General features: G+C 42.3%; 1 protein-coding gene across 2 annotated transcripts in view; it reads right to left on the bottom strand.

Annotated features, from left to right (window-relative positions):
- Positions 1-17,468, bottom strand: part of col28a1a (collagen, type XXVIII, alpha 1a) — a 43,899-nt gene that overhangs the window by 4,035 nt on the left and 22,396 nt on the right. For both annotated transcript variants that reach the window (XM_031279328.2, XM_035992871.1), the window contains exons 18-33: positions 15,145-15,213; positions 14,980-15,051; positions 13,951-14,019; positions 13,528-13,599; positions 13,060-13,128; positions 9,724-9,792; positions 9,467-9,535; positions 9,289-9,357; positions 7,804-7,872; positions 7,610-7,678; positions 6,200-6,268; positions 5,868-5,948; positions 4,360-4,395; positions 4,224-4,260; positions 2,366-2,920; positions 1,158-1,306 (exon numbers count right to left, since the gene is read on the bottom strand). In XM_031279328.2, the coding sequence (XP_031135188.1) occupies positions 1,158-1,306; positions 2,366-2,920; positions 4,224-4,260; positions 4,360-4,395; positions 5,868-5,948; positions 6,200-6,268; positions 7,610-7,678; positions 7,804-7,872; positions 9,289-9,357; positions 9,467-9,535; positions 9,724-9,792; positions 13,060-13,128; positions 13,528-13,599; positions 13,951-14,019; positions 14,980-15,051; positions 15,145-15,213 (1,623 nt within the window). The remainder of the gene's footprint in view (positions 1-1,157; positions 1,307-2,365; positions 2,921-4,223; positions 4,261-4,359; positions 4,396-5,867; positions 5,949-6,199; positions 6,269-7,609; positions 7,679-7,803; positions 7,873-9,288; positions 9,358-9,466; positions 9,536-9,723; positions 9,793-13,059; positions 13,129-13,527; positions 13,600-13,950; positions 14,020-14,979; positions 15,052-15,144; positions 15,214-17,468) is intronic.

Here is a 17,468-nt window from a genome sequence, read left to right as displayed (position 1 = left end):
AGTATTGGTCAATGTTTTGGATTGTTGCAATAATAATAAACATTTGATTTAAGCAAGCATATCTGTCTGCTCCCATGTTGATAACAGCATTAAAAACTTAGAGATAAAAAATGTGTGATTAATTTACTATGGACTTACTATGGACAATCATGCGATTAATCGTGAATAAATATTGGAATCGATTGACAGCCCTATTTTTTTTTTTTTTTTTTTACAATGCAGTCTGTTGTTCTTTGCAGCCACTGTTCATTTCAATAAACAATGAAAAGAAGCTTGCAGAGACTTGTTTAAAGGACTCTGTCCAGACTGGCTCGATTGCTGTAATAATGATGAAATGGGGTCATATTTATGCATATTCATATATATAATTATTTTTCGATCATTTTTCAAAACATGCAAGAATTAAATTCCCCTTCAATACCACCATGGATATAGTGCCACTCGGCCAGCCATGCCAAAACACTAATTTGTGAACTTCAATATCTTCAATATGGAAAATAATCTCAAAATAAAATAACACAATGTGGTGTCAACATAAAACACAGCGCTTTCAAGCCGGAGAGCAGAGTTCACTATGCAGCGAAAGCAAAATATTTGCCTCGGGAGTGTTTTAGCCACAATCTTTTTCCTAAACTTAACTAGTGGTTTTGGTGCCTAAACTTAACTGTCATTGCTGCATGACGCTGACTTTTTCTGGCTCCACTACCACGGTCCCTGAAAGGAGCGTCATCTGGTGGTGCCTGTACCCGACTCACAGTCGCCTGTTGGCGGCTGAACAACAGCCGCTGGTAGCCGGCGTCCCGGAGCTCTGTAGAGGCTGAATACAACCAGCAGCTGCTGCTGGGATTGTTTTGTTCACGTTACAGCGCTTTACTTAGTTTAAAATACTTCTATTTTAGGTATATAATACATGGTCTATTCATTAAAAATAATTCAGCAGAGGCAGGGATATGTAGACCCCCCCCCCCCCAGAAAACTGCACCCTGGTCCTACATGGGGACGCATTCTAACTAAATAATGACATACATACACATACAAATGTGAGGTCAAGTGGTTCTTCAAAACAAGGTGTTTTGTCACATTCATCACCTGAAGACAGTTTTCTCAAGTACTCTGTCTATCTATCATTTTTCCAAACGAGATTAAAGCAGCATTACTTGGATGTTTTCCTCGACTGGGAACTCTTTGGAGCGGCGGCCTTCTGGAGCCTTCCGGTGGATTTCCATCGGTGGAAAGACAGAGTTTGGTAGAAAAGCCATTGTGTCATCCTGCTCACAAATCCGACTCAGTATTTTGCTTTCCAGAGCTGGACCAAAATGAACAACATAATTAGAAAGAATATTTTTTACAGGAAGTGACAGAGGAAAGATTTATAATAGTAAGGAGGATTAATAATACACCAAAGTAGTAGTAAGTTATACCCCCCTTGGCTAATGTCAAAGTACTGTTCATTTTCACTTTCACAACAGTTATAATAGTGTTATGTCAGCACATTATGCACAGCCCTTCATAGTGATTCTGTACTGGACAAACGGAGGTGTGACTGATAATATTTATGGAGTTTGTCATTCTACTGTTTGTTCTGACTGACATAAACATGTTTTGAGTTTTTGGCCGTAATACCCCAAATTTGGTGGCCTCTGGCACATTCTAATGCCACTATTCATATACCATACTATATCATATACACTGATCTTAATTTTTGCATTTAATGAGTTTTCCTTCCTATACCTTTTTGTATGTATTTTTATTATGTATTATTTTATTATTGCCTACATGTATATGAGTCTTTCAATCAACTGACGCAACCTGAGTAACGTGCACACTCGCCTACTTATGGTGCGTTCAAATCCACTCAGGCGTGTTGTAAGTGTGGGGGATGGAGGGCACCGACATGGAAAGACATGTCCCCCGCGTACCCCGTGTCCTCTACGCCCTTGGTCAACAGAAGGATTGGGCATCGAGATCCGGTTCCAACTTGGAATCATTTCAAAAATTACAATTCCAATGGAACCGTTGGAAAAATTTGGTTTTGAATCCGATCATTATTCGCCATTTTGGTTTCCGTAGACCACCATATTTCCAGGCGCTTGTTGTGTTGTGCGGCTTTATTTTACATTGAAAAAGCCCGGTAAAACTATGGAATCCAAAAAAATGTTTCTCTTATCTGTGATTCTGTGAAATAAGCATGTGACCTGTTTCAACTCCACCCCTCAAAGAATCGGAATGCAGAATGGATAAGAACCGGATTTGAAAGGAAGAATCGGAATTGGAATCAGAATTGTTAAAATCAAAACAATGCCTAACCCTAGTCAACAGTGTGGTTGTGGTTTGTCTGAGGCGTGAGGTGACATTGAGTGCTTACTGGGGAGCATCCTGAAGTCATCTATGAGGTAGACGTGCTCTTCATCAGGGTCAGAAGCAATAACATCCATCTGAGCCTGGAACTCTTCATAGAGAGGGTCCGTCTTGTTCGCGACTCCTATCACAAACATCTCGATCCCCTCAGTGTGGGCCTCCGTCGCCGTTTCTTCAAACTGCATGACGTCGCGGGCGTCGGCGTGGCCGTCCGTTAACACCACCGCCACCTTCCTCACGCCGGGCCGCGAGGCCTGGAACAGCTGGTTGGCGCGGTGAATGGCGCTGCCCGTGAAGGTGCCCTCGCCGAGGTACGGCATCTTCCTGACGGCGGCCTTGACGTCGTCCTGGCTGAGCTGCTGCTGCAAGCTGACCACCACCATGTCCACGTGGCTGTAGAGCACCACGCCGATCCGACCGGCGTCTCGGCTCACAGGCAGCTGCTCGATGACGGTGTTCACAAAGTCCTTCACCAGCTTAAAGTTCTCTGGTCCCACGCTCTCGGAGCTGTCGATCACAAATACCAGCTCCAGAGGGCTTGCTCGGCACTTGAGACCACAGCCTGGGCAACAGACGTCAGAGATACATTATATACATTTATAAAGGTATACAAAAACATGAACCAATGCAAAACAAAGCTATGTAACACTGTAAGTACTATCTCTGACAAAATACGCAGCAATAGGCAATATCCTGGAATAATCATTACATAACTTACATTACAAATGTCTGTTCGGACTTTGCTTAACTTAAAATGAAAAACCGAAGCACTGGAGAGCTTCTTGGAACTGGTCTTTGTGAAAATAAGACTGTGCTCTTTGGACGGGGGGCATAAACAAATCCAGTGAGAATTAAAAAAAAATCCAAGGCACTCTTTTTTTGGATAAAAGTTAAAATGCCTTTTTAATCCTGATAAGAGAAAAGTCACATTTTTACTTTTGGGGATGTTGCCCCCCCTGCTGACCCCATTCATAATTTGGGATGGACTGGGATAGTGCGTTCCATTTATCTCGGAACTCAGAAGCCCGAGCTGGGAATGACGTCACACCCGAATCAAATGCGTTCCATTTACAAGTCAGATTTTCATTGTGGGGTTAGCTCTAGCCAGGTTAGCTATTGTTAGCAATACCAGTTGATAACAACGCATTTTTTTTTTGTATACAAACAGCGTAACATGACCACAGACAGAAGTTGGACAAGACTGTGTGTAGGACTGATTTAATGAGAAAAAGACAGAAGTGCTAATAACTGTAGGTTACTACAGCTTTCACAACTGTTGATGCAGGGGGCAGCCATGTTAGATTTTGAGCTCAGGGTACTGCGAGGTCGTCCGAGTTCTGAGTTCGGAAATCCGAGGTCAGGGGGCGTGTTTCTAACTTTGACCTCGGAAAATCCGACTTCCGAGTACAAATGGAACGCACTATAAGGGAACACTGTTTTACAAAGTAGATTGGTTGACCCTGATTACCAAATGTCTGCACCTGCTGATTTGCTCACACCTGATGCATTATGTTTTCACCTTTACTATAACTTCCTGCTAAAGGCTGGACGCCGAACACATTGTTGTTTTTAATCTTATTCTACTTAGAATGTGCCACATGTAATAAAGGCATTTCACCAGTGCCTTGGATTTTTTCTTTATGCTCACTAACTTTAACTTAAGTTGCTTTTGTCTTCACTCACTTCTATGCTACGTTTCAAAGCATTTTTAGTGGGACTGCATTATATCATAAAGATGTTTCTAATGTTTTGTCGACTTAATTTACATTTATTAGACACATTAGCTCCAAACTAAGCAACACATAAACAATTACTTTTGACTGATGATTAAACTGCTGCAAAACTTGATAAAACGTGTAATTTACCACAGATTTCCCTTATAATCCTGATGACCTCTTCTCTCTGTGTGCAGAAACAAAAAAGACAAAGAAGAAAACAGGTCTTAAATTTCAATGTTAAGATAGAAAGCTCAGTGTCATTTGTGCCAGTCACTTTACTCACCGTCAGTCCCGATTCTCCCTTTTCTCCAGCCCTCCCCTGCAACATTAAACTCTGATTAGGAAGTGGAATGATAACAGAGTGTGGGCCAATCTCTATAGGACAAGCACACAGTGAGCTAATGTAAGAGACAACACATTCTCACTCCCATCGCGTCAAAAAGAGACGCTTGGTCAGGTGCCTTTTGGCGTTTGTTATTGACGCAAAAAGTCTCCTTTAGCATCATACGTAGATGCGCTTGGTCGGGACTCTTGGCGTCACTATTTGACACTTTCGGGACTGGCGTCTTGCCCTTTAGCGTCATATTTAGAGGCTCTGGGTCGAGACTCTTGTCGTCACGTTTTGACGCGCTTGGTCGGGACGTACGTTTATCTGGCATGCGACACAAGAACGGGACAGTTAGGTTTAGGAAAAGATGGTGGGTGGGGTTCCAAAATGTACGTTTCAGTGACACGCGGGACTAGAACCCCGGTCTCCTGGGTGAAAGTCCTGTGTTGTTTGACACATCCATCCCCCAAACCTGCGTCCTTACGCAGATTTTAGGTCTTTCACACCTCTACTGTTGTGTCTCTTCATCATCATCATCATCATCATCATCATCATCTTACAGCGCCGCGGTCGAGCTGCAGCTCTGCCCGGTGTGTCCCATACAGACGCTAAAGGGTGAATTTTGCGTCGGTATCTGAAGCTGAGAGACACGGACCAAGCGTCAGTATTTTACGAGTTGGGAGTGAGAACGGGTTGTAAGGGACGCTCTGATATCACCGCTCATGCTAATTAATGTTTGTTTCCATCCAAAACCGTGAATATTAGGAGTTATTTCATCGAGATAAATTATCCTGCTAGGTGCCATTCATTAAACCATTTAAAAAAAAGAGAGCACAATGAGATGATGTCATTAAAAGAGCTCCTGTAAAATGTCAAACAATGGAAAACAATGTGGAAAACAAAATGGAAATATGACATTTATGTTGGATATGCGTATTCATTTAGGGAGGTTACAATCTCCATATTGGTCCACGCAGATGTTTTCATTTCCGTCTCTTCAGTGACAAGAAATGCTTGAAATTCTTTATGTACATCAAAAGTTATTCGCTAAGTCTGTTTCAATTGCGCTTGGTCGCTGTTATTTGATTCTATCGATACAGCAACTTTTCTATGCAAATTTATTTTTGTGAATTTTGTGCAAATACCTATACAAACAGGTGGATGGAAACACACATATTTATAAAGCTTCCTGCAATTACTTTTAAAACTATGCAATAAAAAAAAAACATACATATTGACAGTTGCGGTTTAAGAGATTAAACAATAAAAAAAATATAAATGGAGAAATACGCACCACTTTTGTGTAAAAAGAAAAAGAAGAAGAAAAAGAAACTGAGTCCCACAACAAATTATAGCTGAAAAACAAATCATTCACAGAGAACTGTGATCATCACAGACCTTTTGAGGAACTGCTTAGGAGATTACTATATAAAGTTATTCCAAGACTGGACATGTTATATTACCATTGGTCCAGTAGATCCCGGTTCTCCATAGTCTCCCTTGTCTCCTTTCCTTCCCCGGTCTCCAGCAATGCCTCTGTCACCCTGTGTGTGTGTGTGTGTGTGTGTGTGTGTGTGTGTGTGTGTGTGTGTGCGTGTGTGTGTGTGTGCGTGTGCGTGTGTGTGTGTGCGTGTTCGTGTGTGTGTGTGTGTGTGTGTGTGTGTGTGTGTGTGTATGTGTGTGTGTGTGTGTAAAAGCAGCCATTAGTACAGAAAATTTGGAGCACTGCTAATCAGAGGCAATATGTCACAGGCCATGCAGCCACTGGCACATGCAGTAGCTGTATTGTTCTTACCTTCTCCCCTGGAAGGCCATCCCCCGGTGGCCCCCGAGGGCCCATTGGCCCCTGAAACCCAGGCTCTCCCTAAGAATAAAGATGGATGAATTTGTTGGTGTGACAAGAGTATCATCAGCATATAGATGTATCTGGAAGTCCTTCCCATTGAATGAAACACCACAGATTGATTGGTTTGATGTAACAGCACAGGCGTACGACTCAACAGGGACAACCTATCAACACGCTCAGCTCCACCAGAGCTGGGTGCTGAATCCTCAAAAAAAAAAGTACCTAACCCACCTTTGGTGAACAACATGATACAGTTGGAATTTGGGTTGGGTACCGAAACCCGGTGCCTAAACTACCGGTATCTACCGCACCGAATAGCAACGTGGATTTCAGTGCCTCATTCCGGTGCAACTCAAATGCCTCCGCTGCCCTCTGATGCTCCGAAACAGAGGTTAGAAGCAACAGAAGCATCGCTGCATGTGACGCTAGTTAACACTACACTTGACAGCAGGTTACGTTAGCCTACCGTTAACAGCTAGTAGCTGGATTAAACACGGTCCGACAGGCATTAAGAAATTTGTGTTCGAGCCCGACCCGAGCCCGACACAGGTATAATCTCATTTTTTTCTCATACTAATGACACATGTAGCCTACGTTTGTTTGTGTGGAAAGCACGCTTTAATTAAACAACTGTAGGAAGGCATTCGGAAATGTCAACAGATGAGGTCATCAGCGCACACGGGGCAACAAGCTCACGTTAATAAGCTGTTTAATTTAAAATGTTCAATGTGTTAACCTTTCCTGATTGCTTTGTTTCTGACCGTGATCAGAAAACCAGGAGAGACTGGTTACCTCCAGGGCCGACGTTATAAAACGAATAACGTTGGGATTAAAATCCTGTTTCTGGTGAGCAGATGAATGAACTTGGCTTTCAGTCTGGGGTTTATCTCGGACACCGCATATACTGTGTACAAAACTTAAACTTATTCCACCAACTCTGCTCCGGTCACATCTACACGTCTGCTTCCTCTTTCTCTATCTCTCTTCTGCCCACTTTACACACACACTGAGCTGTCAAGGTCAAGAAGCCGCAGCACCATTTTACAACAAATGCCTTATCGCGCTGATGTGACCGAGCCCGGCCCGAACCCGGGCCGGGCTCGATCATTTAATTTAGACCATATGGCCTTAGCAATAAACAAGCCGACTGTCGTTTTGTGCTCTTCCTTTTTTTTAAAATCTTTTTTTAAAGTATCGTTTCAGACACCATTTAGGCACCGGCACTGTTTTAAAAGTATCGTTTTAGCACCGGTATCGAAAAAAACCCAAACGATACCCAACCCTAGTTTGAATACAGATGTGATCCCATTGTCTTGAATGACATTATACCAGCCTGTGTTAAGTGTTTTTATGGCCTACCTTTGGTCCCTGGATGCCCTCTCCTGGAGGCCCCATCATGCCTGGTGGGCCAGGCTGCCCTGTAGAGCCCTGGGAATACCACACATCACAGCAACTCAAGTTATACGGCTAAAATCATGATATGCAGTGGAAATGGTTTCTAGGAACAATAGAAGTTGTTTAACTCCTTTCAGACTGCATGTACACACACTGACCTTCGGTCCATAAAGCCCAACTCCAGGAGGGCCCGATGGCCCCGGCACACCTGGCAAGCCTCTGTCACCCTGGCAAACAGAGAAACTTAATAAAAATATGTCCCACTACTTATCCATCTTATACAGCACCTTACACACATTTTAGTTTGTTCCATTTCTGCTATTGTCTCTTTCCAACAACAATAAACACAGGTCAACAGTATCTGTTTCAATTGGGCCTGCTATGACTTTCACAACCATATGCACATTTATGAGGAGGTCATATTTTTTTGGCTCCACTTGTGTGGAAGCTGATAGTCAGACGGTCTTCTGTGAATCAGCTTCAGGCTTGTACAGTAGTATGCTATGGCTACTGTGTAGAAATATTTCAAAATAAAAAATAAAATCCTATTTTCTCACTCTGGTATGTTGAATGACACTACAGTTCCTATGAGCCTTAGTGAATGTCCCTCTGAGGACTCTCCTAACACTTCATAAATACATGAAGTAAAGTCTATTGTAAGCCTGGTGTCCCACTGTGCCTCAGTTGACCTCCACCAGGCCTAAACCACTGAGAATTATTTTTGAATGTATTTTAAGATGTTTTTTTAAAACTACAGTTACAGTGGGGCGGCTCGGTTGGAAACTTGACGTAACGTTAGTTTTTACTAATGACTTAATGTAGACGTCTGTCTTAATGCTGTACTCCTTAAAGACAGTGTCAAGAGAGGAGGATGCTGTCCAAAATACACTCCATCCTGGACAACTCCTCCCACCCACTCCACAATACACTGGTCAGTCTGAGGAGCACCTTCAACGACAGACTCAGACACCCACGATGCATCACAGAGCGCCACAGGATGTCGTTCCTGCCTGTGGCTCCTCCCTCTAAGTGTTATACATGTCAAAACTGGACTCACAGCACACATCACATCTCAAAAGTCTTGGACAAGTATGTACAATAATTACTTGGCGGGATAATTTATCAGTAACGTGCAAAATGTGTTATTTATTCACTGCTGCTACTTATTATACACACTGTACTTATTTATGTTAGTACTGTATTCATGTTGACACTGCACTACAACAGAATTTGAACATTCCATTTGAAACAATCTTTATAACCTAATCTTACTTGTAACCTAATCTCACTTTACTTCTACTTAACGTTTTTATTTGTTTCTTACTGTAGCTATGCTACTTTATACACTTATTAACTTGCTCTTTTCTTACTCTTATTTTACCTTGAATTTGACTGTGAGCAACTGCAACCAATTAATTTCCTCTTGAGGGGATCAATACAGTATTCTGATTCTGATTATAGCGTTTTTAAATTCTCAATTTTGCGATTCCTTCCATGATTGTGTTATCACAGAAACTGTTGGGCTCTACATTAATGCTGCCATCAGTCTGGGACTGGCCCGCACCGGGCCCTCGTTGAAAAAAGACACTTGCCACCGGGCTAAACAACTTTTCTGGGGGAAACCCTGAATACTTGTGCCCCACCTTAGCTCCCGGTAGTCCTTTCCCTTCAGGTCCCATCTCTCCTTGCACTCCAGGTAAGCCAGGCAGCCCCTAATGATCAAGGAAAAGATGTTCATCCACAAACCTAAGTCTTTCTCACGCATTGAATATGAGGATCATTCAACTGTGCTCCTCATTTTTGATGGCTGTTTCCTCTCACCTGTGGTCCTGGGAAGCCCTCTCCCTTCATTCCTGGCGGCCCCACAGGTCCAATGTTTCCTTTGTTGCCCTGAAGGAAGAGCAGAAGAACAGTCAAAATACTGGGGGACAAACAGTTAGAAAGTATAAAAGATATACTGAACTGCAGGTGGGTATATTGCAAACATACTGTAATGTGATTTAACTGACCTCCAACATTCACCCCCTACATTATTAAAGTATCGGGGAAAGTAATGAGGCGTGATAGATAGATGCTACCTTCGGGCCAATGATTCCTACTCCATGTTCTCCAACAGGTCCAGCTGGTCCTACAGGCCCAGGATCCCCCTGTTTTTTTGGACAAGTGAACAAACAACCCACTATTATGGCTCATAATATAAGCAATACAATCTATATACTTATATACCCCCTCAAAATTGTGTTTTGTTTTATGTACAGTGCCTGAATTGGACCAATACAATGTGCCAGTACCCTCATTCAGCAGTTGCATGACATGATCATTGCATGTGTCTTGGAAATATTTATATTCATCATATATATTGTATGCGTGAATCCAAATAGTCGACTATTTGGCGATTCAATCTAAGGAGCCTGATTCGACCAATCTCACAGTCTGAAAATGTGGTTTAAGGCTGCAACAACGAATCGATAAAATTTGATTATTAAAAAAGGTGGCAACGAATTTCATTATCGATTCGTTGTGTCGCGCGACACGCCACTCAGTCGCGGAGATAAAAGCAATTCAGGTGAGTGCCGTGCGGAGCGGCGCGGAGCGAAAGGAAAAAAAAAGAGCAGAGCGGGGGTAGAGGAAATACGGAGAGAGACCGGAGAGACCCGTAACGTTCTGAAACACACGGCGGAGGCAGAGAAATCAGTTCGACCTAAGTCATCCAACGTGTGGGAGCTTTCACACTACATACATCAAAAACGTGTTAATTGCAAGATAAGCAAAAGCGACATGGCATGGCACGGGCGCACCACGGTGATGATTCAGCACCTCCTAAAACGTAAACATGGTGGAGTCCTTGATGAGGAGGAAGGGAGTTCAACAGCAGGGTAAAGTCACTACACAATCCTACTTCTGTTCCGTTTTGAAGTGAGGAACGTAACGTCCCTCCAGTGGTGCTGGTGTGGTGTTTACTCGTTATCCAGCTGACTAGCATGACAAGCTAGCGTTAGCTCGTTAATAACAGGAGTAAAGCAGGACTAAAGACACGTTTTTATTCACTCGCCTTTTTTGGCCCATTCATTTTTCAATCTATTGTCATGTATATATTCTGTGCTTTGTCCCATATCAGTTATTGTTGACGTATATATTTGTGTGTGTTGTACTTTTTAATTTCATTTTAAAGTTCTTTTATAGCACTTAGTCATCTTAAGCTGTGTTTAAATGTGGTGTACAAATGAACTTAACTTGCACTTACTACAATGATGGTAATAATTTAATGAATAAGCTTCAAGTGTGTGTGTGTGTGTGTGTGTGTTTTGTCTGTATCTGCTCTTTGGGTTACTTACCTTTACACAACTATTAACTAAAACAACAAGTATGTATGTAAGTATGTATTGAGTTGATGTAAATTAATGCTTTTTAGATTTTTATCCGATTCATCGATTAATCGAAAAAATAATCGACAGATTAATCGATTATTAAAATAATCGTTAGTTGCAGCCCTAATGTGGTTATTAAACAAAAGATCATTCCATTTGGCCTATATTGGGGTGCTGGATGTCGGATTTCGCATAGAATTGCTTGTTTTGTTTCCAGTAAATCATGATATAGCCTGTATCAAATCTAAAATGGTCTGAAGTAGCTACATTACTCATAAGTGTGGTTTGGGCGTAACGTGCAAAAAAACAATCAGAGCGTTATCTCACATTCCCTTTAAGAGCAGGCGCGCTTGTTCCATGGCGGATTGCTATTGTAATGGTGGATTTCCTAGGCGCATGCTCTTAATACATCCATGGGCGCACGCCAGGAGCGGTTCACAGCCGAGGAGACCGACGTTTGCTATTGATTTTTCTTTTTGACAAAATGTAAATAAAGAAACGTCACAAAAACATACTTTCCTATGTTTTGGGCTCACTCTCACTGAATCACGAGGTTATGAATGCATGGTGATGTTTTTGCAATGTAGTCTAACATTAGACCGAGATGACCTCACTATAGACGATGCAGCTCTTCTGTCTCTCCTCTCCAGTGCTGCTGCTGGGGCATTTGGGTTAAGTGGCATCGGCACATGCAGTTCAACATCACATCTCCTTAAGTCCTCTAATATTTCCTCATTTATGTCATCAACACGTCCATGATTCATGGAAATGTTGTCTAAAACAAGGTCATATTTTTCCTTGTATGGTTTGCAAAAATGGGAACTGCTGGGTCCGTGAGATGAGAGAAGCAAAGTGTATGCGTGGTGTGCACACTCTACATTACGACCAAGCATGCGCCCTTAAAATAGCATCTGAATAACGCGCCACTGACTTTAGACTAGGTTTTTCCTGGTCTGTGGAGGAACTGTTTTCTGAAACTGCAAAATAGCACTAGGGAACGTTTGCGCCAGAACACGCCTCCTCTTTTTGCTGAACCGCCCCCGGGAGGGCAAGTTCATTCCCTAATTTACCGACGTGCGTCTGTGGAGGGAAAAGTCCGCTGTGCGTCGGATGCAAAATAGGAATGATACATGCGTCGGTGTACAAAGTCAATTGCGCTGGGTGCAAGATAGGGCCCTTCGTTTGTTTCTGATTTGTTGTTGCTGAAGAAAACTCCACAGGGCACCTTTAAGTTGGTCTCACCATGTGACCACATCATTTAGTTCCTTGCGTGTGTAATAGGCAGGGTGCCATTTTCTGGGATTTCCCCCTTTCTGGTCTACATATCCCTGCCTCTGCTGAATTATTTTTATCCCCGGTGGAGACAAAATGTACCCCTGAAAGTGATCAATGCTCCTTAACCAATAGACCATGTATTATATACCTAAAATAGAAGAATTAAACTAACTAAAGGCTGTAACGTGAACACATAGTGCCATTGAACGATAAAATCCCAGCAGCAGCTGCTGGTTGTATTCAGCCTCTACAGAGCTCCGGGACGCCGGCTACCAGCGGCTGTTGTTCAGCCGCCAACAGCTGACTGTGAGTCGGGTACAGGTACCGCCAGATGACGCTCCTTTCAGGGACAGTGGCAGTGGGGCCAGAAAAAGTCAGCGTCATGCAGCAATGACAGTTAAGTTTAGGCACCAAAACCACTAGTTAAGTTTAGGAAAAAGATCACAAATCGCACCCTGGTAATAGGTGAACGTGAAATTGAAAAGTGACAGTACAGTAAGCAGGAAAAAAGCTTTAGTTGCCTATGCTGCAAGTTTGGCACAGAGATGACTAAGTCATCAGTCATCAGTTTGTGGTTGAGGATACATAGTCCATGTTTGAAATGATGTTTAAATGTAGATGATTGTGAGCACCATGCATGTTTAACTGTGCAACAATATGAATGTCACCCATCACTCGATCACAGGACTAAGCTTTTTAGTCAGCATGGCTGTTTGTTTTGGCTGTGTGTGTGTGGTGTGTGTGTGTGTGTGTGTGTGTGTGTGCCATCACCTTTGGTCCTGGTAAGCCACGCCCGGCCGGTCCAGGTAGGCCCATCATCCCTGGACTCCCGGGCTCTCCCTGAAAACAAAGGGGTCATTAATAAATGACATCACGCGGTCAGCAGGTAAATGCATGTGTCAAGACAATCAAAGCAAAGCAAACATGTACCACGACTTTTTTTTAGACATAGTAAAACAGCTTCGATAAGAGGCTTCAGAAAAAAACACGACAACGCATTTGTGATGTCACCTACTGATGTCTGCTCAGTGTCATGCTTTGGATTTCTGCTTCTACCATCTTAGCAGTTACTGGACCCTGACCCACTCTAACAACTCTCCAACTGCATGGGTCCTGTGTGTGTGTGTGTGTGTGTGTGTGTGTGTGTGTCCTATGTGGGTGTGTATATCCGCCCAGGGGATTAATAAAGTAGTTATCCTTATTTTGACAGTACTTAGGCGTAACCTGTATTTCACATACCTTAGCTCCAGCAGGTCCAACGGGGCCTGGAGACCCTGAAAGTCCCCTCGCTCCACGGTCACCTCTGTCCCCCTGTGGAAAAACACATGCACGTGACGTCTTACATCCCAGCATGTCTGGTACTGTAATAGGTAGGTATATGTTGAATTCAAAAGGAAACCAGTGATCCAGTAAGTCAACATTGCATGTACTTGCGTAAGTCAATGAGGACATTGTCAATACCGATATGTAAATATGTACTGTAATTACTTACTTAATTCCAAGTAACTACTTGCGTACCTGCCAGTTATTACAACTTGCACCTTCAAGGAACCCACATGCAAGGGCTATTCATACAAAGCAACTTTGTTCATGTTAAACAAACAGCAATCAGGATACCCTTGTAGATTCTGTAAATATAATACCTGGCTGATTATGGATTACCTTTTCTCCCGGGAAGCCTTTGCCTGGCGCTCCCTCTAGGCCTCGCAGACCTGGCAACCCCATCTCTCCCTAGATTAAACAGCAGACAGATCCGCATCACAGCATTAAACCAACATTTGCAAATAGTGGAACACAAACTGCTTAGTGACGCGTGTGCGTGCAGACAGAGCAGGGAGCAGCATCCTGCTGGGAACTCAAAGGACCTTCAGCGTGGGTGTACCGGGAGTTACTCTTTAAAAACAACGTGACTTTGTGTCTTTACTTCCTTGATATGTCAATCATGCTGAAGCAATTAACACATTAAGATTTCTGCACACAAAAGACATGTAGTTTATAAAATCTGATGTTTTATTCCAAATTAAACTAGCCAACAATATAACGGCCTACAAGTCCAGCTGAGATGATCAGACCATTAAACACACAACTGGTTGGATCCTTTACACTTTCTAAAATGTGAGGATTTTTCTGCATTGAGTACTTTTACTTTTAATACTCTAAGTACATTATCATGATGATACTTACATACTTTTACTTGAGTAACATTTTTAATGCAGGACCTTTAGTTCCTGTAACAGAGTACTTTTACTTAAGTAAAGGATCTGAATATTTCTTCCACCACTGCCTAAGGGGATTAGCTACCTTACAGCTTGCTCAGCTATCTCACTGTGTTTGGTGTGAGAAATGTCCTGATGCTAATTTATGCAGGTTATCAAATGATTACGGCCACTCAATCTGTCATTTTTGCTCTGTTTCTCTGGACGCTGATTCAAACTATATAATAATTTCCTTTTTAAATAATCATCTTGTTACACAATAATGGGCCCATTTCATAGATCGACTGTCTTCCAGAAAGGAACAGTTTTGGTTGTATCTTTTTATGACAACCCATTTCAAAATATAGAAAGTAGGCTACCTAACTGTTTGGTAACTGGGTACGTTCCATATCTGAACTGCACTCAAGCCAGACTGGACCATATAACTTACAAAACTTACAAAATGTGAACCTTTGGCCTGCAGTGCCTGACTCACCTTAGGCCCAACAGCTCCATCCTCCCCAGGAATGCCAGGTATCCCAGCAGCCCCGTTGGGCCCAGGCTCCCCCTGGAAAAACCACACATTATCTCAAAACTCCTAGGTCCCACTGTGCTTTTTCACTGAACATGCTTTATTTAAAGGGGAGTTTGGTTGTCCTACCTTTGGTCCTGGTTCACCAACACCCCTCTCTCCCTGAGGTCCAGGCTCTCCAGGGAAACCCTGGTCACCCTGGGAAACCATATAAATCACATCAGATGACCAACAACAGAAAGATTCTTTAGTGCTCCCTAGCTGTTAGGTAAATCTAAATATTTCAAGATTTTACATCTTAAAGCTTTAATGTAAACTTTTTGATATTAATGAACATCTGTTACATTCAAGCCGTTGCCAAATGAGTTGCTACAAAGCTAATTAAGACTATCAGCTCCACACCACTCTCTCTGGATTTCTCAGTATGACTATGTTCAGAAGATTGTGGCGTCCAGCGACTTTCACGCTCAGAAACTCTAGTGAAGATAATGACCTCTTCTGAAGAGTCCATCATGTTTTTTAATCCTCCGTGTCCTCCTTGGTTACTAGTAACTGTGTGGCTTGTATCATGTGGACGCGCCGACAGTGTTGTTGTCATTACTTAGAATTCCTCATGTGGGGGACAGAAACTATGCACCATAGCTTTAAAGGGAAGGGAAAACGATCACAGAGACTGTGAGGAAATCCAGGTATGAAACTAGTATAACATGCCGTGGTAAAACTGTTACCCAGATTCTAAACTGTACACATCCAGCACAGTTTGCAGAGTGACTTCCTGGTTTTAGCTACCACACTTACTCTCAGTTGTATGGTGCAATTAGAGATTATTATAGACATTTAAATGCACTTATAATTTCAATTTCACCTCAAAAGTGATTCAGTTAATCTGACTGCTGGTTTGTACAAGGGTTCTTTTTAATTCAATTCAATTCAATTTTATTTATAGTATCAAATCATTACAGGAGTTATCTCAGGACACTTTACAGATAGAGTAGGTCTAGACCACACTCTATAATTTACAGAGACCTAACAGTACCCCCCAAGAGCAAGCATTTGGAGAATCAAGTGCATGTTAGTGCTTATGAATTCCACTTTATATTTGTAAAAGAATGCCTGAATCTTTTTTCTTCTTTCAAATGATGCAGTGTTGCTTTAAAGCCATGTATTATACTGTATATTCTCCTATCTCATGAATGTCAGATAAATGTATAAGTATAAATGACTTAACATGGCTCAACGCTAACTTTTTAAAGTGGTTGCCGGCTTGGCAACCAGGCATCAGCTTTTGGTTGCCGAAATTGACAATACGGTTGCCATCTTTTAAACGGCCTATATTTGGAGCAATTAATTTCTCATGTAACTATACCACACATTTTAATAATGAAACAATGAGACAATGGCTTGCAATATAATTTCCCATCCCTCTCAAATAGGGGTGCAACGGATCACAAAACTCACGGATCGGATCACTGTTTTGAGTCACGGATCAGATACATTTTCGGATCAGCACAAAAAAGGGGGGAATTTAAATGATTATTGAAAATGTAATAACAATAACTTTTAACAAGAATTACTTCTTTCACCAGTAAATTGCTGTTAAAAGAAAAAAAACTGATGAGAAAAGGGTATTTACTGTGTAGTCTTTCAGACAACAGCAGTGACCAGTGCTAGTCTGTGTCTGTTAGCTCTTAGCTTTAGCGGCAGACTGTTGTATGTCCCGCTGTTGGAATCCTCTACAGTGAAATACAGTCACACTACACCTTTTACCTGTCAGCATTTTAACCGTGTTAAATCCAGTTTAATAACACGTTACACAGCAGGTAACGTTAGCCTACCGTCAGCTACAGAGCTAACGGTAGGCTAACGTTACCTGCTGTGTAACGTGTTATTAGTGTTTACTAGCGTGACATGCAGCGATGCTTCTGTTGCCTCTAACGTGGGTTTCGGAGCATCAGAGAGCAGCACAGACATTTAAGTGGCACCATAATGAGGCACCGAAATCCGCGTTGCTATTTCGTCCGGTGCCATATTATCGGATTTTAACAAGAAAATTAACAGAAAATTGCATTGCCTGTATCTTTTCAAACGCGCGTGTGTGGAAAGCCGTCGCACAACAGCTGAAATGTGTTGCGCACGAACGTAGTGTTTAAACTTTACAGAGACAACCAAATAAAATATTGACTTCTTCTGAAATACATTTTCCAGTTTTGATTTGTTTTTATATATAAAAAAACACAAATACTGAACAGGTGGTTGCCAAAGGGGGCAACCAGAGCCCACCAAACGGTTGCCAATTGACTCAATCTGGTTGCCAAGGGCAACTGTTACTGTCGAGCCCTGCTTAATGTCTGTTTAACGCATCACTCATTCCTTTGGATAATACAAACGCCACAGTGTCACCTCTCTACTACCAACTAGGGGTGGGCTGGCATGGGGTGTAGTGGGGTGGCGTG

This window comes from Sander lucioperca, chromosome 16 (assembly GCF_008315115.2).
Source record: "Sander lucioperca isolate FBNREF2018 chromosome 16, SLUC_FBN_1.2, whole genome shotgun sequence".
Taxonomy (NCBI): Eukaryota; Metazoa; Chordata; class Actinopteri; order Perciformes; family Percidae; genus Sander; species Sander lucioperca.
This window is presented reverse-complemented; position numbering and strand designations above follow the sequence as displayed.